Source organism: Mytilus californianus, unplaced genomic scaffold, assembly GCF_021869535.1.
Source record: "Mytilus californianus isolate M0D057914Y unplaced genomic scaffold, xbMytCali1.0.p SCAF_9, whole genome shotgun sequence".
NCBI classification, from domain to species: Eukaryota; Metazoa; Mollusca; class Bivalvia; order Mytilida; family Mytilidae; genus Mytilus; species Mytilus californianus.
In genome coordinates, this window is record NW_026262745.1 from 11282477 (window position 1) to 11307376 (window position 24900).

Genomic DNA, 24900 nt, shown 5'->3' on the forward strand with positions numbered 1-24900 from the left:
AGGCAGCACATAAAAAGCATAGTTTTTCATGAAATTCACGGCGTCAGATCAAACTTTTGCCAGTTCTTTACATAACGATCACAATCATATTTACTAGTATATTAAAAATCGCCGAAATCGAAAACAGAAAGTAAGCCCTTAGCGTGTGTAAAATTTTTAAAATCTGAAATATTGCTCGAATTATCGTAAAAATATGGAAAACACCAGTTTTCACAAATCAAGTTCCATAACTGTGGATAGACAAACGTTAAATTCTTTAAAATTGAAACCCAATAATGTTTAAAACTTTTGTGATGATTTTTTAGCGAAAACTTCGGGGTTATCGTTAGTTATGATTAAAAAAACTGCATTAAAATCTGGAAAAAAATAAACCAAGCTTCTTTCATTGAACCTTAAAATATACTGGATTAAATTGCATCAGAATTAGTAAAAAGCAATCTTAAGTTATTATGTCAAGCCCTCGGCAATGTGCAACGCACAGTATTCTATTATTCATAATATGCATTAAGAGATTGTGAGATGATGAAATGGTATTTTAAAATAAGGGGAAAAATCTACGCCCATTGGAACATTGTTTAATTTCACCACGAAAGCAATGAATTTGAATTGAAAATATCTTTAGATGCTAAAATGTTGTAATAAAAACGTTAAAATGTCACTTTTTTAATGTAAAATATCCATACAATTTTGTTTTTATTGATATTAAATCTTACAGAGTGATTTAAGTATAATGCAACAATTGTACTAAATATGAACTTTAACTAAAAGGTTCATTAAAATTTAATGGCATTTAAATCTTCTGGTTTTATACGTATTTTCATATCGAAATTTTTAAAACTAATTGACAGTGTTAATGAAAGTACTGTCTGTATACTTTTGTTGCTCTACACCACGGGGTTATATCTAAATCTCTGAAAGTTAATTTAATTTCACTGTCAATTCATTATAAAAGTCAAATACTTAGAGATAATAAAATGTTGAATTGCAGAATTAGGTCTTTACAAAACATGAAAGAATTTGATAAATCAATGACGGCGTCAGATACAGACCGGAAACGCGTTGCTCCCTTTTAACATGTTTAAAGCATCTCAAAGTTTTGTATTTTATATTTCGTATTGATCAAAACATAAAGACACTTGAAACCCATGCTATACATCAATTTTCAATAAACCCACTGATCAAACAGGGTAGATGGATTTATAGATCAATTTCAGATCACTTTATTTACTACGGTTGCCTATCACATGGTGTAAAGAGAAAGATATAGTCAGTTAAGAATATACACTTTACATGGTCTAAGTGGGCTGTAAAGGACAACGATTTACGATATGACCACTTGGCTCAGGTGTGTAAAAGCTTTTTAGGAAGTTTTTCTCTTTCACCGTTGTTACCTATTATAGGTTACCAACTAGTTAGAGAAAAATGCATGTCACTTAATGGCATGTGTAAGTGTACCTCTTAAATGGGATATGTACAACTCTCGGAACTGACATGCGATTATATGGAAACTTATTTGCTTTGCAATTCAGATAACACATCAATTGAGCGATTATGGATTGATAATTTCTTTTATTTGTAGAAATCTTCTGTTGAGAAAAATCAAACACACGAGGCAATTATATTTTTTCTAACCGAAAACAGATAAAACCCGTATTCGCGCAGCAATTTTCAGAACGTTTCCATTATGAAGTTCCAGTATAACAATGACGTAACGTCACAATAACGGTACTTCACGACGGCAAAAGAGAAAATCATGATTCAGAATAATACAACTGCAGAAAACATTCTTTGGATTCATATGTGTGTTTTATAACAATTATGGAAGGGGATACAGCAAAGACAAGTGTTGAGCCTCCAGAAACGGACCTTGATTACTATTCTAGACCCGAAAATTATGAAGGAAGTAATTTAACAAATATAAAACGGTTTAATTTTGCGAAACAAAAAGAAGACAAGGCAAAACTTGACGCGTTAAAGTCTAAGAAAAAGAAGAAAGATGGGTTTGACCTGTTTAAAAGGTACCGTCATATTTTAAAAGGATACTTAGATGCTGACATCGAACCAGATGAACCGGATACAAGCGAAGATGAAGGGAAGGAATCTAGTTCCAAGAAAATTAAATTTATCGCAGAGGAAGATTCGAAGTCGGAAAAATCAGAAACTGAAAAACAAAAAACTAGTGAATCGTTTAAAAAAGAAGAAAAACTGGATGTGAAGATAGAAAGTTTTGATTTATGTGAAACACCAATAGATACTCCCGAGACTCCAACGGATTCCGGTTACCGTACTGGAACTGAGACAATAGGGAAGGAACGATCCCTATCTATCACCCCAGTGGATATAAGTGGGAGTCAGTTTGCTATCAGCGGTAGGAAAAGTGCATCTGTTAGATCTTCTGTGTCAATGAAAGGAAACCTCTTATCTAGAGAGCTCAGATCTAGACAGGTACGTACTATACTCCCAATGTTAGTGTATTGTCATGGCAACAATGTGAAAATAATATACGAAATGAATATTAAAAATCAAGCAAAAATTAAACAAATTTTAACCGATATAGCAAAATATATTTTTTTTCCATCCGTATCACAGTAACTATCAATATGATTGATTGATTGATTGTTGGTTGCTTAACGTCCAGTGGCAAATATTTCATGCATGTTCAGGACGAAACTATAAATATGAATCTGAGTTCAAAATAGTGACATATCAGGAAACCCTGCAACGTAATGTCAGACGTACCAGGTATTACTGAAATAAATGAATGTTCGTTCGAAAAAAAAAGCATTGTCATTCAACTAACTAACATTTTGACGAAGTACTCAATAAGACAAATTTTGGATACGTTATTATTCGCCCCTATCGTATGGATTAAGGGTTGAATAATATCACATCTGTCACGAAGTCGATTGTTGCAAGATTTACTAATTTGCATCGTATTCTTCAACTGAACTACACACAAATATTCACATTCTGCAACTACATTTAAAAATGAATTCAACTGAAGATATTATGTAGAAATACTTTCTGCGTGATTGTATTTGTCAATTTTTTCTAACTGTTAGAAAATACATGTAGGTTTCTAGTATATTAATGAACAAATTAAAGTAGAAACATTCCGCCAGTGTTTGAGACATTTGTTTTCGCAGCTTGTCGTCTCTATCCATTGAAGGAGCATTACATACTCTCATTGACATAAGTTGGTGCTGATTTCTATTTTAATACTCATCAAAACTATATTTTTATTTCGATAAAACAGTTATTTGCTACAGCTGTTATTTACGTTCTTAAAGTAGCTTTTATTAGTTTTAATAAATTTTCTCTCTTGGCTCCAATACTATTTCAGCTTCAAATTATTGAAAGTAAATATATTGGCTTATAACCATTAAACAACACGATCTGTATTAAAATTATCTAACAAGACAAATTAAATGCTACTTTTTTATTCACTTAAAATTTCACTTCATTCATTATGAAAACGTACTTGATTTTTCTTAAAATAAAGTTTATTGTATCAGCAATGAATGTCTAGTTATGACAATGCAGAAACGATAATAATATTATCTTTGTTAAAGGCATTAATATTTAAATCATGAATTGGAAAACCAATTTGATAATACAGAACGAGCCGTCATTAATCTATAATTGAATTGAACTAAAACACATGATGCATTCTGCGCAACTGGAAAAATATAACGAAAGGGGCTTAGTTTCTTCAATTTTGAGAAAAAATAGTAAACACTCGGTTTTCAGGGGAAGATGCAGGGTTTTAGGAATGAGTGGGTGTAATAGATCTTACAGTAAAACTATCGCCGCCACTGACTTATTAACTGAAAGGCAATTAGTGTTGAACTTACTCTTGTTGATCAAAATTTTTTATGATATTTCAAATTGACTCAAAAAGATCAGTTACTTCTTTAATTTGCAGAGAGAAACAAATATATTCAAATATTGAACAAGATATCCCCCTTATATTACTTGGTTTTGATGGTGCTGGACATTCTTACATTACATTGAAGCAAAGTGTGCACATTCTAAAATAGAATTATAACATATCTTAAAGGAACAAGAGTATAGGATAACATGATCCATGATGACCTCCGTTGTTGTTGTTGAAGACAACGACAATAAGTAGAAATGTATGCACTTGAGCGTTAAAGTACGTAATCTAGATTTATATATCTTGTTTTCATTTCAAAATGTAAGAACAAGTGTAGAAACAAGCGTATTTTGTTTTTTAAACTTTTGTGCGCTTAAGGTCACTTAATATATATTTAATATTTTTATTTCCCTTTTCAGGCCAGAGACATGTGGCGAAAATATACACGCTTCATCATTATGGTTCATAAACTCTCCTCTGCAGCGGGTCAAGGGTAGGATTTATAGATTTATTTACCTTAAGTTTATGCTCAGTCCCTTTAATTATTTGAGGAAGTGTGGCTAAAGACTTGGTATGTTTCATTTCCTGTGGATAAGAAGGGCACGGGACTATTGAGCTGTTATAAATCAGATATTGTACCATCATTGACGCTTGATTTTTCTTTGTATTTTCATCTAAAATAGTATGTATGTGAAGTTATCGGCCGGTTCGTTATTCATTATTCGATATTTAATATCCAACCGGCTGCTGGCAGTCGGTTCGATATTCAAATTTTCTTAGCTGAATATAATAAAAATTTAAACATTCGATAACATTAAAAGCATGATAGTAATAGTTAAAAGGAGTAAAAAAAGAGATGTAGGAAATCTTTTTGTGACCAATTCAAGTTATCGTAAATTCTCGTTGTCTCAGATATAAACCCTTATGTAAATCGAATATTTCTCTTTATGAAATATAGATTTCTATCAATAAAATATAATCAAAGATGTACATTTAACAGATGATATTTAAAGAAACAAAAACAAACGGCCACTCTAGTAAGATTTAAAAATATAAATAGAAACAACTATGAAAAGCCAAAAAAAAAAGATATTTTCGATTGACTAAATATTCAAACTATATACAGGAAAGATGGCCGTGGGCATTGACTAGATCTTCTTGATCTCCCAATCTTCATAATAGTATGCATATAGTTAGTTAATATATAGATATGAATGACATCAAAAGGAATTTGGGTAAACTTTTCGTCTTCTATGTTTATGGCAGGCAGAACGTGTCAGTTTGATATTCAAAATATATAGTGAAAACCTAACGGAGAACGCTGAAAAAAGAGTGAGACCCCCTGGTCTTTCAATATTCAGATTTGATTATCTTGTAGACTCCCTACATATATAGGTGCTATCAAAAGGATTTCCCAGAAAAATGTCATCTTCAATATGTACGGAGGGCTTACAGTGTCACTTTTCAAATAAAAATCGTCAAATATTCAAGTGAAAGGGCACAGGGAGTTGGCTAGATCTACATGATATTATGCGTATAGCTATCTAATATATAGATATGCATGACATCAAAAGGAATTTGGATAAACTGTTCGTCTTCTATGTTTATGGAGGGCTGAACGTGTCAGTTTGATATTCAAAATATATCTAGTGAAAATCTACCGGAGAATTTTCGACGATTTATAGCTGAAAAGTGACAATTTAAGTCCTCCGTAGATATGGAAGATGATATCATTCTGGGAAATCCTTTTGATACGATCTTTATATATACATAGTCTAAAAGATCATTTAATTTTATGGGCATTGAAAGACCAGGGGGTCTCATTGTCATTTAAGCAGTCTCCGGTAGGTTTTCACTATATATTTTGAATATCAAACTGGCACTTTGAGCCCATCCGTAAACATAGAAGACAAGAAGTTTACCAAATTCCTTTTGATGTCATTTGTATCTTTATATTAACTAACTATCTGCATAATATTATGAAGATTGAGACATCAGGGGGGTCTAGCTATCGCCCTGTACCCTTTTACCTGAATTTTCGACGATTTCTTTTTTCTATGGCTTTAAATCATTATTTCTATTTATATTTTTAAATGTTACTAGAGTGATCGTATGTTTTTGTTTCTAGAAATATTTTGTATAGAAGTACATCTTTGATTGCATTTTATTGATTAAAATCTATATTTCATAAAGACAAATGTGCTATTTACATTAGGGTTTAGATTTGAGAAAAACGAGAATTTACGACAGCTTGAAGGGGTCATAAAACGATTTTCTTCATATCTTTTTACTCCTTTTATCTATAACTATCATGTTTTTAATGGTATCGAATATTTAAATTTTTATTGTTTTCAACTAAAAAATTTGAATATCGAACCGACAGCTAGCAGCTGGTTGGATATCGAATAACGAACCGGCCGCTAACTTCACATTCATTTTTCGTCTGTATTTCTGCTTTGTAAAAGAGCATTTATGAATATTTTCGTACAGTTTTATGGCAATGCATTTGTGTGTACATTTTTCCAGGAATAGGCAGGGATGGGCAAAATAATCGGGTTTATTTCACACAGGAAAAGGTAAGGATAAGCATAAGGTTCGGGTTTATAACACACAAAGAAGGCAGGGATATGCATGACGTTCGGGTTTTTTAACACACAGGAAAAGGCAGGAATAGACAAAAGGATCGGGTTTATTTTACACTGGAATAGACAGGGATTAGAAAAAAGGTTCGGGTTTATAATACACAGAATAAAGACAGGGATAGACATAAGGTTTGGGTGTATTACACAAAGGAATAGGCAGGGGTATACATAAGGTTCGTGTTTATTACACATGAATATGCATATAAATAATGAAAACAACACGTTATAAATTGCATGCGTCCGAAGCGCTTTTCTGGATTAACCTTCATCAGGAACGCTCAAAGCCAAATATTTGAAAGTCAAGGATGTACAGTATAAGGACCGAAAACGTTGAATAGCTATAAACCAAAAAGGACCTAAAAAAGGCCAACTTTGCCCGAGGGAGTTGAAACCTTAGTTTCTGTATAAATTCCAAATTTATAAACGGGCAATTTTAGATAGTTTGTTATAAATCATGTCAGTGCCAAAGAACTGACTACTGAGCTGATGATACCCCCGGGGACTGATAGTCCACCAGCTGAGGTATCGACTCAGTGCTGTAAAAAAATTAGAACTTTCACACAAGGGAAAATGTAAAAGGTTAAAGATTTTTACTCACAGGAATATGTATTATACTAGTATTCAGGATAATCACACAAAAGAAAAGACATTAGGTTCAGGATAATTGCACATATGAATAGGCATAAGGTCTCGGATTACTATCCACAGAAATATAGGAATAATTATCATAATTCTACTGGTGAATCTGAAGTTTATGCACAGTAGATGTAAATCTTAGTAAATGTATTCCTTCAACAGGTCAACAATGCAGTGCCTAAGTTTTCTGTACTATTTCTAAGCGTTGATGACGAGGAATTCGGACTATGCGTGTGGTTTTCTGGAGTTGAGGGAAACTTTAAACCTTTTAGAGGGAAAGTGAAAGGTACTCCCGAATATAAATATCAGTTAAGTTGGATGACGAGTGTTGATTTTAAAGGAAAGCATAAATATACCCAAATATAGATCTCACATATTTATAATGCATTTTACAGTGATACTGATATGGGTATGAAAACATTCACAGACATTGCGAGCGAAGCAGAAACGTCAACATTAAAGAGTTCAGGTCTTTCATTTGATCCAAACTACTTTAAAGCTAAAAAAGAGGTTTGTTAAATATTAATAACTGATAACCCACATTTATTACTACAGAAAGAAACTTGATAAGGAAAACCGTTCAGCTTTTATTGTACTTTTATAAATTGAAAATCAATAACTATTTCAATTGCTTTTGAAATATTTGGCTTAACTAATTATTGTTAATTGCAAATGAAATAAATATAAAATTCTGGTTTTATAGAGAACGAGTATTATATCCTTATTTATAACAATTTACATTTATTTCGAATGGTTGATAGCTGTGTTGATGATGAATGTGAACTGAAATGTTTTGGTCTTAAGATAGATTCTATGCAAACACATTAGAAGATGCACACGAAAAGCTCTCGCCAAATCAATTTAAGGTCGCCAAATTTGATAACATGTCCGTACTGCACAGATGATTTCAGAACGTTTATAAATAATGCCACTTTAAAAGTGAATATATAATTAAATGGATTCTACTAAAAAAGACAGGAAACAATGACTATTTAGACAACACTTACTACTTCTGTTCAGCAAAAGGAACAAAAGTGGGTGTGTCGACAGAGAAAGCGTCGTCTGCTACGCATGCATCACCCGTCTTGCGAATCGGCACTCAGTAAAAATGTCGATCGATAATAGGACACAATCGGTAGAATTACAGGTCCGACAACTCTTCTGGTATCTACAAATCATCTACAACGGTGAAAACATTTAACTAGGGAGTTCAGACACAGACACATCGTATCAGTCATTCAATTCGTGATGGCTATCACCAGTCAATTTAAAATATAAAACAAAAACAAACGATGAAACGTCTGAATGATAAAAAAAATTGGTTCAATTCAATGGATTGTAATTAGAATGAAGAATTGTATTTTTCATTCCAAAACCTAAAGTAACGAATCACAGTCTCAATGATTACCATTCTAATGATCAGTTAAAGCCAGATGTTACAGAATCATAAACAAGAAGTTACCACTTCAAATGTGAGATCTCTAGACAAATTATCTCAAACAAAGAAATATAGCGTTTTGAAATCACACGTAACAGTCAGGTGGAGAGTTGTCTCATTGACAATCATACATCAACTTCTTATTTCTATATTGACATATCTGTATTATTTTCAAGTACCCAAAATGCCGTGAATTATCTTGTTTATGCATATTGCAATCATTCATGTCCATCCGTTCGTTCGCCTGATCGTCCTTTCGTCCGTTTGTACAACAAATATTTTCATCATACTTTTCTCAGGTACTACTCAGTATTATTACTTCATATTTGGTCATCAGCTTGACAGTGTTAATTTGCATCGTGTGAGCAATGTTCGGATATTTCAGACACGTAATTCTCGTTTGCCGATACTTTGAATTTTTCAATATGTTGAATGGACCTAATATTTTCGTAACAATTACGAGTGAGGACAACACGTGAAACTTGTTGTTTGGAATGCTGACTATCCTGTAACATCAGAACTCTAATTAACAGACATGTATGAGGTTCTGGATGAGGATCCTTCAATTCTGTATTCTTTAATGTTTTGGGTCAGAGACAGAGTATTATCTATAACAAAACACTAGCGGAAACAATAAAGTTAAAAAGTAAGTAAAACGCTGAGAAAATAATGGGAGATTCAGCTTCATTCGGTACTGGATCCCAATTCAGATGATTTTCTTAATATTGTTTTTTAATCAAATTTACTTTATTTTATAGATAAATATCAGTACAGAAGTGAAAAATATTCTTAGTCTTCCATCAGAACAAAGATCTCCAGAACAGATCCAAACGGTAAGTAAAGTATTGTTCTCCATTGAAATCGCATTAACGTTCAAAGTTTCAAAAATCTCCACCACAAACAATTTGTCTGTAAGATGGGGCAAAAAGTTGATTATAAAATAAGAGGCTATCAAAAATCACAAGTCAAAGCACAATAGGTAACACAATGGCAAAAAAGACTAGTATACAAGTAAAAGAAATTGAATACATAAAACCAAAATGTTTTTGTGAACACATTATTTGCAGATTTTCAAATATGTACGACAGAATAGAAAAGTAATCATTTGAATTGTCTAAATTTTTTTACATGACTTTTTTTTGGTGAAAAAATGATATTTTTAAACAAAATAATCATTAATTTTTTAACAAAAAAGAATGGCTTATTCACAGAAAAATGATCAATAATTTCAGGCAATGTTTGGACTACAAAGTCTTCGATCGTTTGCTGAATACCCACTTCATATGCAAGAAAAGTTGGCTTCAGTAGCATGGTTCGAGTTGTAAGTATCTTAAAAATATAAAAAAGAAGATGTGGTATGATTGCCAATGAGACAACTCTCCACAAGAGACCAAATGACACAGAACTTAACAACTATAGGTCACCGTACGGCCTTCAACGATGAGCAAAGCCCATACCGCACAGTCAGCTATAAAAGGCCCCGAAAAGACAATGTAAAACAATTCAAACGAGAAAACTAACGGCCTAATTTATGTACAAAAAATGAACGAAAAACAAATATGTAACACATAAACAAACGACAACCACTGAATTACAGGCTCCTGACTTGGGACAGGCACATATATACAGAATGTGGCGGGGTTAAACATGTTAGCGGGATCCCAACCCTCCCCTAACCTGGGACACCCTAAATAGCTCTTCAATAGATCAAAATAGTGAACACTTTTATAAATGATTCTTATACCTTAGGTCTTCTTTTTCTTATCAGATAAATCCAATTAATGAAAAAGTGTCATGTTTATACTTACCGATGGGTATGATTGTGAAATTTTGTTAGTACCAAATGATATGAAATATGGTTTTGCCCAACATCCCTCCTTATTGTAGAAGTGGGTTCGATGAATGAAAAAAAATCAAACGTTAACATTTGAAAAACGAATACATCTATTTCAGAGTACCACCGAAAAGGATTATAATCCGACAGGGTCATTTTGCAGAAAACTTTTATTTCATTCTTTCCGGACAAGGTAAGTTGTCCATGAAGCTATTTTTCTCTAATCAGTGCAAACAGCTATGACTGCTTGGACAGATATCTGCTAAGGCCGACAAACCCTTTCGGGGATTTATGTTGATTAAATTATTACAAAGACATATTAGGTGGAGACTAGACTTCATGCATGCTAAGTTCTTTTCTCTTAGTTGGTATACGGTAAAACCTGCTATACAGACAATCTCTATTAAGCTAAAATCTGCCTTGGCAGGTCACCCTCTTTTTGCCAGACTGTTGTAATACCAATTCATTTTGAACCTCAATTCAAAGATCAACTCTCTCATGAGGTCAGTTTTCTTTGGTCCCGAGGTTGACCTCAGATTTGACTTTATTCTACATGGATGTACGAATTTAGAATATTAATAAACTGCTGTTGTCTCATTTAAATTACTAAATAGTTTCATATGAGGTATACAATAGTGAATGTGTATTGTAAAACTTTATCCACTCTGAACTACAAAATATATCCTTAAAACTTGATGCACAGAATGAACAACTTTTTAGTAGAATTTTCAATCTTATTGTTGATAAATGAAACGATTCATAAAAAAGTGAGGATCTTATACAAAGACCTTTTAATCGTCAATACAATGAACGAAAAATTGCATTCGTTTTAATTGATTGTGATTTTGTTAAAAAAAAAATAGTGATGTTATATGTAAATTTCTAAAACTGTAATTTTACAGCTGTTGTCACATTGCTACTTAAAGACCCTAAAACTGGTGCTTCCTTTGTCAAAACAGCAACGATAATGAGAAAAGGGATGAGCTTTGGAGTAAGTATGATATAAGTATTATTCTCTACAAACAATTGTAAGTTGAATATCAGATATTTATCGATCAAACACAAAGTAAAATAGAGAAATGTTATAAGCTTTGAATATGGAGTATATATCTCCCAGTTGATACGATATTCCAGAGCTTGCATTTCCTATCATGATTTCCTTGATAGAGGGTTGCTGCTCATATTGAAGCTATTCCAAGTGGGGAAGTTGAAATAATTCCTTCAAAAACTCTACGGACACCATCACGAGTTTGTTGATCGTTATGGAATATCAATTTACAGATGACGACGGATATGTTCCAATTGTCGTTACCACAATCACGTCCTCTTTTCCTCGAATGTGACCTACCAAATGAGACTTATCACCGGGGTTGTACTAAAAAAATGAAAACAACACGTTATCAATTTTATGCGTTCGAAGCGCTTTCCTAATTTTATCTTCATCAGGAACGCTCAAAGCCGAATTTTTGAAAGCCAAGGATGTTTCAGGACCTAAAACGTTGAAGAGCTATAAACCAAAAAGGACCTAAAAAAATAGCCAAATCCATCTAAGGCCAACTTTGCCTGAGGGAGTTGAAACCTTAGTTTCTGTATAATTTAAAAATTTATAAACGGGCAATTTCAGATGGTTTGTTATAAATCATGTCAGTACCGAAGTACTAACTACTGAACTGATGATACCCTTGGGGACTGATAGTCCACCAGCAGAGGTATCGACTCAGTGCTGTAAAAAATGAAAACAACGCGTTATAAATTTCATGCGTTCGAAGCGCTTTTCTGGATTTTTCTTCATCAGGAACGCTGAAAGCCGAATATTTGAAAGCCAAGTGTGTATAAAGACCAAAAACGTTGAAGAGCAATAAACCAAAAAGGACCTAAAAATAGCCAAATCCATCTAACATGAGCAACACGACGGGTGCCACATGTGGAGTAGGATCTGCTTACTCTTCCGGAACACTCGGATCACTCCCGGTGTTTGTTGGAGTTCGTGTTGCTCAGGTAGCAATACACAGTTAGGAGTTTGGTTTCGCATTTTGGCCCCGGTGGATTTTTCATATATGAAAGTTATTGTGTAATAAAATTCATTTTTAGACAGCTGAGTACTAATTTAGCCTTCAAAGGTGGTTTATAAGAACATCAAAATTATTTTTTACATGTTTTATGGGCTATTTTCTGTTTGACTCTCCGTATTTTCATAGCTAGACCGGTCATCGGTCCAGAAATTAATGTAATGTTTACAAACACTTTTTTTCTACATGAAGTTTTTGACGCAATTTTACAAAAAAATGAGACGAAAGACATATGATTTTCATTGGATATATTGAAAGATATATGTAAACAGTTTCAGAAAAGGTATTACTTGAAGTGATTGAAATTCTACTTTTGGTCAAATTTTGGGGAAATATGTCACATCTTTTCCCCCCTTTTTGCTATATTTTATAACAAAAAAATGCAGATGGTTGCCATGGATACACTAAAAAGAAATTATATTTTACTATTTTATATACTGGATATGAAATCTATGGAAGATTCTGATTACATACATATGCACATATATGACACAAACAGTTAGCTTAATATTGCAAGAAGGCAATGAAAATTTATGAGGGAAAATTTTAATATTTTTTCCTAACTGTTTATTGCTACCTCAGTCTTTTGTTCTCCATGTTGAATTTAAAAACTGTTGCTTGTCTTAACATTGAAAAATAAAGACGTAGCAACACGAGCTCCAACAAAAACCGGGAATGATCTCAGATTCTGCTCTATATATGGCACCCGTCATGATGCTCATGATAAGTACAAATTCGGTAATTAGTCTCATTTGTTGATATAACAATCGAGGAAAAGAGAACGGGATTGTAGTGAAGACATTACGAATTTTGTAACATATCCATGGCCATCTGCGACACAGATATTCCATAACGATCAACCAACTCGTGATGGCTTGTGTAAATCTTTCCAAGCGACGACTTCACCACGTCAACAAAAACACATTCATTTGAAGTAGTATGTCTGATATATGATAACTTTTAAACTACCTATTTATTATCTTTAGGAACTTGCCTTGTTACATCACTCCAGACGTACAGCTACAGTTACAAGTCAAGGAACTGTACAGCTACTTACCATTGGACGCGCAGATTTCTTTGATATCTTTATGAGTGGAGCCGGACCTGACGATATTCCTGACCACATCAAGTTTATAAGGTAAATACGCTTAAGGTGCGATTCGGACACGAAAGGTTTTTAAAGTTTTGTTTCTATTTTGTTTACCCTTGTGTATGATTACTAAATTTTTACTTTATCGGGAAAGTGTATCCTATATATGGTATGTACTGTCAACGAAAAAAACCTTTTTCTTTTGACGTCATTGTCAAATTTACACTTTTTTTATTGGCGTCTTTGTTAGATTAATTTGCATGTTCGTTAGAATTTTTGTAGTCCATTGCGTTGTATGTCTGTGATGTGTGTTTACACAGTTTAAGATGGAGGTTCCCAATTATTGTCACATTTACCTATTAGTATTATGTCTGTTTTGGTTGTTCACCCAATTTTGTCTATATTGCCTAAATAACGGAACTATAAACAACTGTCACACAAGTGGGAGGTTTAGCTAGCTGTAAAACCAGGTTTAACCTCACCTTTTTCTTTGGAAAATGACTGTACCAAGTCAGGAACATCCAATTGTTTTTCATTTTTCACTATTTCCGTTGATTGATTGTGTATGATTTTGTCAGTTTTTATGGACTTACCTTTTTTGAATTTGACTTGGAGTAAAGTATTTTATTAAACTTTTTAATACACATGTCACAGTAGCGTAGGAGTAGACTAAAACACGGGGAAAAAATTACAGAAAAAAATCAGTGTCTTCTTCCATTTTCTTTTTATATTTGCAATATTTTTTTCACAACAGGTGGTCGTTGTGGGGAGGGAACAAAGTCAATTGCCTCCTTCCACCACGGTTCCTACGTCAGTGCATGATATTTCTTCTCTTTGTTGAATGTTCTGTGAATTTAGAAATGTTTGCATGCTTTTATAACTGCGATTGTTGAACAATGGCAAAAAATCCAAAATGATGCTGCTGAATTAGGTTAAGTTACCACAAAAAATACTTTAACTGAAGTCAATTTTGCAAAGGTCATTTTTACACGACGAACTTCAGCGTGAAAATTTTATATATTATTTTGAGGTAAAAAATATCTTTCACATCTATATAATAATATTAAGAGGTTATTTGAGTTTTCATAGTTTATCGAGGTGCAAAGCATATATATTCATCACAGGAAGTATTAAGGATTTTATCTAAGAAGATTATATTGTTATTAAGAACAGATAATCGTTCTTTTATATTGATTATATGAAGACGAACCGGATATTTGTTACTTCATAGGCTGTTAATTTATTTGATTACAATATTTTAATTAAAACCTTTACATCTCTGAATGTTTTCCTCTCTTTCTTCTTGATCTTAAGTAAAGATGTGATTGTAGCTTTATATCCATACACACTTGACATTTTAATTCCGTTTTGTAATATAATTTTCTGTATGCATTCACACGTAGATATATATATATACATAATCGAGAAACGCCTTAAGCAGTCTATGTTGCTGTGATTTTAAGATGAATATAACAGCAGGAAATATCGTAGTAGAAAATATTACAATACATAGTATTTGAATGTTTTAAATGGCTTCATCCCGTAAAGAAATTCCATCCAAAGCAATCTGAAAGTTTGTCAACATTGTCCTTAATTATTTATGCTGTATAGTTGTCTTATTGGCAATCATAATTGTCCTCCTTATATTCATATTGAGTATATATTTTTTTGATTTGACGGTTTGGTTAAAACTTTATGTTTTTTTAACATGTCTTTATACTAGTAGTAATTTGTATATTTCAAAATAAAAAGCGATATTTGTTTTTGCGTTCACCTTTTAACCACTGCAACATGGATTGCATAAGACCGTTTTGGGTTAGTTTTGTTTCCTTTTGAATACATGCAGAGTAAATTGTATTACAATATAGAATAACATTGTAATGTGTTTATGGTTAGAAAGCTATATTCAAATGTTTACTTTCATTTTTATCTCTTGCCTCACTTTAAATGATATTCACTACATCAAATATATTTATATATTTCTAAAATAAACTAGTTGATATCAATAAATGATTTTTCGCTGAATTGATCTAATAATCGAGTTTTAAGGATGTAAAGCTATATTTTGCTTATTTTTGTCGTTGGGTTGCTGTCACATTGACGTATTCACCACAGTTCCTTTCAATCATATTAAGCTTCGCTGCCTTTTTAAACTGATTGAACATTTGACTAGTTACCGTTCATAAATATGAAGGTGTTTTCCTTCCTTTTCAGTCAGTGCGACTTTATGAAAGACTGGCCTATTGAAAATTTATTGGAACATCCAGAGAAATGTTTGTTACACTTTTTCAAGTAAGTGAAGAAAATAACAGCAAGTTTACGCTAGGATTATGCCCTTTTTTATCATATATATATTATATATGTATGAATCAATATCAATGCTCTGAGTTTGATTTATGTATGTGAGCATTTGTTGATAATGTTTAATTTGATATTGTTTTACATTTTATCTGTGTGCATGTCGTGCAATATAACAGTATAAAAGAAATAGAAGATTCCAAGCGAGCATTTAAAATACAGAAGTCGAAGACATGGAAAAAAAATACCTCACACAAAACACTGCATAGAAAACTAAAACTGATCAACATACCATAGGGTTAAGTGTCTTTTCGGTACTGCTTTGTATTTTATGTTCATCTAGTATGTTGTTTTCGTTAATCAGCTGATCGAGAATAAAAATTATTTTGATTGCCAAAAAAAACATCTAAGATACCAGGCTTATAAAACGTTGAAATCTGCAAATTGAATGTTGAATTTTACAGTACTTGAATACTATATCCTTATGTTTGACAAGAATTTTAACCATTTATACAGTAAAGAACAAACACGGTTGTAAAATTGAAAAAATATATATTATATTTTGTTTTTCAAATTTTAGACGAAATGTTGTTATTGTGAAAGACAGTACTTATAACGAATGGATATATGTTGTAAAATCGGTAAGTCTTGAAATATAGGAATAAATAATATAAACTAATTCATTTGTTGTTTGTCAATGCTCCTAATGTAGTTTTTTTAATTTCCGCCGTTTGTGATTGTAACCTTGATTTGTCTCTTCTTAATCGATTTGAACATCATTAATCTAATGTTACTTTTCTTAATGGTCAAACAAAAATTGGCTGTCTTTGATAATTCGTCAATACCAAATCTAGAAAATGTTTGCATTTATATATATATCTGTATTTTATAACCAAAATTTAAAACTTCATTGCTTTCAGCATGCAATTTTCAGACAACTTAAAATATTCCTGAAATGAGTATTTCTGAAGATGATTAAGTGTTTAAATTTTGCTTTATCTCTCATATTTTTATTCTTGGAAATCCCCAATTTTGAATTAGATAAACGTTAGTTTGTTTTAAAAGATATTTCGTCAGTAGCTTAGAAATGTATAAACATATTATTTTTATGTGCATCTTACTAATATTTTATCTTATCCAAAGTATTTCCTGGCCTTGTTTTTCAGGGGTTCTGTCAAGTTTTAAAACAGCTTAAAGGTGTGACACCTAGACTAGGATTCAACACTAGACAAAACGCAGACAAAGATCCTTCAATACCAAAATTGCCTGGGTTAATCAAAGGTAAATAATTTGATGAAAAAATCAAATGATAGTTTTGTTTCAACATTTTCTAACCAACTTTATTCTTCCAAAAGTAAGCACTTTTAATGTCAGATGACCTATTTGAGAAAATATCCTACATTCACTGAACTGCAATCCACATGCAGAAGAAAATGTTTCTACACTGTTCGAACTTCATTAACAGGAGTGTGCTCCTTACACAAAAGCGACTCCAGCAGAGTAACGAGAAAGAACAACTAAAATCGACACTACATAAGTCTTACTGATACCATCAAGAATTGGTTGACAATACGATGTGTCTATGTCTTAACTCACTATCGACATGTTTTCGCGGTCTTAGATCTTCAGTATAATCGTCTGACCTGTAATTTTATCGATTGTGTCCTATTCCAGATGTTGACATTTTGACTGAATTCGTATGACCGGTGATGCATGAATAGTAGAATACGCTTACCCCGTCGACGCACCCGATCCCGCTTCTATTGGAGTTCATATGATTCCCACAGTTATTGCTTGTATCCTTGATTTGTCTCTTCGAAATCTATTTATGAGGATTTGAACATCGGTAAACTGCTGTTACATGAATTAATCATGTCAACACACACGTCGTAGTAGCCGAGTACGATTATCGTACTCAAACGGAAAGTCAACCTATCAACAAACTGGATTCGATGTTTCGAGCACAAATTTTGTACTCCGAATACTGCTTAAAGTTTTATGATCGGAAGACTCAGTCTTGTTTTTTTGGAATTAATTCGATTTCCTCAGTTTTTGCTTTTTACCTCTAAGTGCTTCTTCTGAATGGATTAATGAGATTTGAACATACTATTACCTCTCATTTGTAATTATTTATAATGTACTCATTTATGAAAAAAAGTAATCTTTTATAATTTTGCAATCCAGGAATACCAAATTTTTGAATAAATTTGATTGGAGTTTTAAATTTCATAAAAATTGTTCTCATTTAATGTTAATGGATTAACAATTAACAAAATGCAATAATTTTGATGAACAATTATCAACCATTTTAGAAGCCAAAGTTGATACAGGCCTTAGAAGAAAACGACGGTCTAAATCTGCACCAGTGAAAGAAGAGGTATGATATTAAAGCAGTTTTGTAATTTTCTTCATTGGAAATATGTTGTTAATTTTAACATTTTTTTCCAATGATGAACTGAACTTTTAGATCAATGATTATTTGAACATATTTGCTTATTGTTAACTTTGGACATGCGGGATTTAAAATAGAGACAAATAAGGTTTGATTTTTGTTTTCCGATATACAAAACTTTCAAGAAAAAAAAATGAAATGTCAAGAATTCGTTACCTTCTTGCACAGATGGATATTCATTTTGGTTATTCATTTTGGTTTTTGATATACAACATTTGTGTTTTCAAATTCATACAGATAATACTCTAGTTTTGTTCATACCGGTACCCCTAAGAATACATTTTTATAGAAATCTTTATTGCGTCAGTAACAACATTGCTGTAGTAGAATAACAAAGTACATAGATGACAAATATGACAGAATACAGAGGACTAACCAAATTATGCAGAGATAAATTATAACAATTACAATATATTAACCAATGCTCTGCGGTCTTAATTTCCATGCCTCGTTTTTAAACGTTACACAGTTTCTTTGTAAAGCAGTTTGATCCAGTTGTAGCAAAGCATGGCCATGAACGATTATATTTTGTCAAACATTTACATCTGAGTGTTCTCTATGCAGAGTTGATCAATACAAAAGGATCTTAATCTCCAATATTATTCATAATGCAACACTCGAATATTTTGTTTTTATTTTCGCTTTGAATATTGAATATTTTTTAAATTTCGAAATCAAAGATCATAACTAATGTTGGACTCTGCTTAATCAAAACATAAATTAAGTATCAAAAAGGAATGTCAATCCTTTTTTGTCCCGTCCAGCATATCAAACGTTTATAAGAACAACCCTATAGAGTTGAAAATCTAAGCATTTAATTTTTTTACAAGGAATAAGATTTATGATCATAAGGGTCTGTGGTCTTTGTTACTTTGGTTTTATCATTCATGAGGTCGATTACTATGACATTGCTAAATAGCTGGACATAATGCCACGTAAGGTATTGCCATCTCTTAGCGACCGTCATGGTTAACTTGTTCAAAGAACTTCTCTAAAACTATTGAACCAATTTCAAAGAAACTTTGGTTGATTAGTCCATATGGTATCTAGTATAACATTTGTGTTTTTCCTAGTCAGTCAGCAAATATGCCCGCAATGGCTGAAAATAGAACATAGGGGATAAAAGAGGGATGAAAGATACTAGAGGGGCAGTCAAACTCATAGATCGAAAACAAACTGACAACGCCATGGCCAAAAATAAAAAGACAAACAGACAAATAATAGTACAGATGACACAACATAGAAAACTAAAGACTAAGCAACACGAACCCCACCAAAAACTGGGGGTGATCTCAGGTGCTCCGAAAGGGTAAGCAGATCCTGCTCCACATGTGGCACCCGTCGTGTTGCTTATGTTATTACAAATCCGGTAAATAGTCTAACATGCACTAATTGTCTTTAATAATCTTGAAAACCATTAGAGATAAGGGAAAATGTGACAGTGGCAGAAAATTCTGAAAATATCAAAATCTACCAACAATTTCACCAATATTACTAGATGACTCCTTGAGGAGTATTTGCCATTAAATGACAATTTTTGGCTAATTTTCATGTTTTGCCTATTATTTTGAAAACTATATTTATTTAAAGAAGGTAGAAACTGTTAAAGGCAGAAAAGATCATCAATAAAAAATCGACAAAAATGCAAAATGACCGCAGCCATAAGGACTTGAAGCGCGTAAATGTTGATTTTTAATTAATTTAAAGTTTTTGCCAATTATCTCGAAAACTATAATCGATTGGTAAAAAATTTTAAAAAAATGGAACATATGCAATATCAGCAATTTGCTCGGCAACCAAAACAATTGGATGACTCCTTAAGGAGTTATAGCCTTTGATTTTGACTAATATTCGTGTCCTTTGTGTTCTTTCTAAAAGATATTCTCCTCTGAAGCTACAGAAGAAAATGCAACAAAACTTGGTGTTAATGATCTTTAGGGTAACCTTAACTGTTTCGTCACACGTTTCACAAGAACTGCTGAACATAATGACTTCATAGTTAACAGCTTATCTGCGAGAAGATGTAAATTATTAGCTTTTTTCGGATCTGTCCTACATCTACTTCCTGTTATCTGATCTTTGAAATACGAGCTCGGTATGGTCAGCACGACATTGCGTGGATGTTTCTTCTTGTTTCATAATTGTTGTGAATTGTTCAAGCCACGTTAATGCTCTTCAATTACGTATTCGATTTTGCCTTCCAACTGTTTCATATAAGCTCCACTGAGGAGTCTTATGTAGGCGAAACACGCTTGGTATCTTTGGTGATTTTTTACATATCTTTACAGAATGAAGAGAACAGTCCACCAGAGGAACAACAACATGAGGCACCAGAAGCACAGACATTTTCTAAAGATCAATACTCAAAGAATCCCACCACGTTAAAAGCTCATTTTGTATGTATTTGATAGTTGTTTTTTAGAAATATATATTTACAATAAAATGTACTACACTTTTACAATTAAATTAAAAAACAAATAATGAAGCTAAAAAAAATGAAATGGTACCATTGAAGTAGAAAATCTCAAATCAAGGGTTAAAGAAAGACAAACAACACCATTGCCAAAACAGACAGGACGAAAAGATAAACAACAGTTTACAAATCATTACACATAAAATCAAATATTGACCCTACGAATCCATTAAAAAGCAGTGACAAAATCATGTCTTTCTGAAGACTAGGTAATGCTTGTAGCACTACCGGCACCCTTCTTTTTGTCCGTGAATTGTTCAAACCTAGTAATAAGTAACAGCATTTATCAAATTTGTTATTTATTAAAATAGTTTGTTGTAATTATTTTCCGATTCTTTTGTAATTTGTTCAAGACTATGTTATCAAATTGGAGAATTCGCATGCTGGGGTTCATGCAATTCACGCATTTTTTATTTGCTACGTTGATTTGTCCTTTCCTGATCGAACATCAGTAAACTACTGTCGCCGTTATTTATCACCATGTTTTTATTGACCAGTTATTTGCACATGAGTGCATTTATAATTACCAATATAATTAATCTGTGTATCGCGGCTTATAAAAAACCCTAACAAAAACAAGTAATTGCATGAAGTCGTTTAAAAGATAGTTAAATTTCTTGGGTCAGAACAGCTTTTCTCAATTCATCTTCATTTGGAGCCCTGAAACTATACACACGATAGCTAGGGGTGTATGAATACGTAGAAACGTTAAGAACGAAGTAACCAAACTGGATTTAAAAAGGAATACCAGTAGCCAAATTCTTCTAAGGGTAAACTTGTCTCAGGTAGTTGTAAATTATTGTTTTTAATAATGTCTTAATTAATTATACTTAACATATACCTTAAGCTTTCATACTGCTCATGCTTTTACCTAATTTAATACCATAATTAAATGGTCTATAAATTCAGCAAACATTGAAATACCAGTATGTGGTACACAATGGACAGGTGGATTTTATAATTTTTAGGCAGTAAAGAGACCAAAACAGAACTACGTTATACCAGAGAAATGCCGACCTCCAAAACCTGTACCAGAACCGAAAGAACTATCCACAGGGAAACTACCACCAGTATATGTTCAAGTTGAAGCTCTAAAACCAAGAGATGCATTTGTAAGTATAAGTTATCTTTCTTTAAACGTATATCTTAGTTAAAGAGAATGGATGTGTCACAGACTTTTATACTAATGTATAAGGAAAGAATAAAGATTTAATGTAGTTAAAAAGTAGCAAAATATAAATTAAAGCAATTTTCTAATTACTTGTAATGCGAAAACGCGACTGCTTTTAAATTCCATTTTTTTAAAGCATTTACATAATTATGACACAATTTTCAAATAATGGAATAATGGTTATCAACGTAACAAGTGTCCTGAAACGTTTACCAATGTCTTTTCTGGTTTCGTGACATTCTCTCTCAATTTTTATGGTCCAAATATCGTTCATACAAGTACCATAATTATACAAATGGGAAGTTAAGCTAGCTATAAAACTAGGTTTTACCACCATTATTTTTCGGTAAATGAATGTACCAAGACAGGAATATGATAGTTGTTATACACTCGTTCCGTTGGTTGATATTGTTTGATTTTGTCATTATTTCTGGACTTCACCTGTTTGAATTTGCCTTGGAGCTCGGTATTTTTGTTATACTTTTTCTTTCATACTTACTTAAACTTTCAGATCGAATGCCATTTCTTGACGGCAAGCTTGAGAACATTCGAGAAAACCAAGGACCCTCGGCAGTTACAAGTCAACTTTTTGCGTTTCAGTCTACTGTCTTTTGATTAAACTAAAGTCATTTTCAACCGCTGACTTGCTACCGATAAACAACCAGTAAAAGCATCTGTGTCGTATTGACATGTGCTCTCCTCTTTTGTCATATTGAAAATATGAAAACAAATGACGTTGTACTGGCAATACTTTCTTGCTGGCGGTTAACTGAATAGGGAATGTGCTAAGATAGTCTTTTGTTTAATCTCAATATCATTACAGGGTTTAGAAACTATAGAATTTGACAGTGATGCAGAAAGGACAAATACAGTTGTAAGCTTGGTAAGTTTATGATTACAAAGAAAACACATAAACCCCGTATTTGGATTGAAGGCCTTGAGTGTTTTGATTAATGAAAGCTTCATTACAGTTATTAAGTTTAATCTTTAATTATTTGTTAAATTCTGGGACTTTATGAACTGCTTACATTTGTTACACTTTTAAAAGAACATATGATAAAAGTTTTAATATCATGCAGTTTTTATTTCATTTCATAATCTGTCTAATGAAATTACTTTCTTATAGGAAATTTTAAACTGATTGCTCAAATATTTGAGATATCATCTGATTTAAATGATGTAGTACATGTTGCATGCATTGAATGAAAATAAACATTATGGATGATGTTCATCTGGTGAATCCCCCATTTTCAATAATGACTGCAATGTTTGCATTCGTCTTTTTATTCTGGAATGAAAGTCTTCGGGTATGCTCGAGACACACAGGCAAAAAAGCAAAAACTTACACAAAAACTTAAAGTGCATGCTGGCATAAAAAAACTTAAATGTTAATGATGTCTAATTTGTTTCAGGTTAGCCGTGGTGCTGAATGTATTATGCTATCTAAAGAATTTTTCATGAAGCATGCAAACGAAAAGGTGAAGAAGTTGATTCGTCAACAAGTTCAACCTTATCCTGAAGATGAAGCATTTCAAAATAACCTGCAGATAAAATCGGATTGGCAGTTGTACAGACACTCATTAATAACAACACTGACTAGCAATTTATGATTTATAAACTTTTTATAGCTGCGATACTGATTTAAGTATTCCGATTGTAAAATTTCTACTCAGGTTTCTTCCTAACTCTATCATGCAATTAGAAGCTCTTATCGTTTATTTTTTTATTTTTTTTAATATGCTCAGAGCTTATTTTAAAAACAATTATTCATAACATTGAAATGAATGTACATTATTTGTATGATACATTTATGATTCAAAAGAAAACTTTTGTGTATTCAAAATGAAAATAAAAGTTATATTTGAAAACAGTATTATTATACTTTCGTTTATCTAATGGTGGTATATTTGATTTGGTTTTAAATCCAGAAAAAAAGTTTAATCCTAATCGTAATCCCTACGTATTGTTGAAAGCATTTGTTATTTTTGCACCAATTACATTCCTTTTTAAGAATGAAGATAGCAACTACTTAATATTTTCATTTTAAATAGAATATTTTCGTATAAAATAATATAGGGATGATTTCAAATACAGTGCTTTGATGAACATTACAAGATTCTTAGGGAAATAATGGATATTTCTTTGAAAAATGCACTCTTCTCTTTCAACTGAATCCTTTAAGAAAAAAACATGTGATTCTCAACTGTTAGACTTATTCATCATGGCTAGCACGAAGCATTTTCTCATAAATATATATTGATTACATTTTTTGTATTGAGAAATTTTGTATGACAAGAGTTGATACAAGTTTTGTTGATTGTACCTTAAACATAGTCAAAGTAAACTGTGCCTTTTAAAGTAGACATCAGTTGCGTCTAGTTAGTATAAAAATAAGGAAATTGGTATGATTGACAATGTTGCAATTACTCAGCAAAGACCATATTACGAGCATGTATACAATAACAGGAAATGTATGGCCTTTATAAAAAATAGTATTGATCAATCGCATAGTACTGTATAGTAAGCTATAAAAGGTCCCGGCAAGAACAATTTTAATCAGTTCAAAAGAAAATAAAATGGTCTGATTTATGAGGACAACAATAAACGAAAAAAATTAATGGCAGACATTAATCAACGACAACCACTGGATTACAGGCTTTCGAATTTTGACAGGCACAAAAAGAATGTGGCGTGGTAAAGCATGTTAATGAGCGTTCAACTCTCCTCTAACCTAGGACAGTAGTGTACCAGAACAACACAAGAACAAACTTTAAAAATCATCCGTGAAATGCTTGACTCGTCAGATCACAAAAACAGTTATAAGGCAATGGACACAAAGTGCAGATAGAAGAGTTTTCGTAGTTAAAGAAAGCTAGTGCATGGTCAAACTACAAATAATAAAAGCATCATGTTTCCTATG

At 32.2% G+C, this 24900-nt stretch overlaps 1 protein-coding gene across 1 annotated transcript; it reads left to right on the forward strand.

The window, feature by feature from the left end:
- The first annotated feature begins 1278 nt into the window (after positions 1-1278).
- On the forward strand, positions 1279-23848 carry LOC127714910 (cyclic nucleotide-binding domain-containing protein 2-like). Its single transcript, XM_052220935.1, has 16 exons — positions 1279-2445; positions 4297-4370; positions 7551-7665; positions 9352-9426; positions 9826-9914; positions 10547-10620; positions 11330-11418; positions 13483-13634; positions 15801-15878; positions 16465-16525; positions 17051-17165; positions 18197-18261; positions 20625-20732; positions 21778-21921; positions 22804-22863; positions 23393-23848. Exons 1-16 carry the CDS (start codon positions 1819-1821, stop codon positions 23588-23590), a joined length of 2124 nt encoding a protein of 707 aa, XP_052076895.1. The 5' UTR covers positions 1279-1818; the 3' UTR covers positions 23591-23848.
- The last annotated feature ends 1052 nt before the right edge of the window (positions 23849-24900 follow it).

Excerpts from the sequence above, each read along its gene's own strand:
- LOC127714910 (XM_052220935.1), top strand. The coding sequence starts at position 1,819 with ATGGAAGGGGATACAGCAAAGACAAGTGTTGAGCCTCCAGAAACGGAC. Across the intron at positions 7,666-9,351 it reads ACTTTAAAGCTAAAAAAGAG|ATAAATATCAGTACAGAAGT; the intron begins GTTTGTTAAATA and ends TTTATTTTATAG. Across the intron at positions 21,922-22,803 it reads TAAAACCAAGAGATGCATTT|GGTTTAGAAACTATAGAATT; the intron begins GTAAGTATAAGT and ends ATATCATTACAG.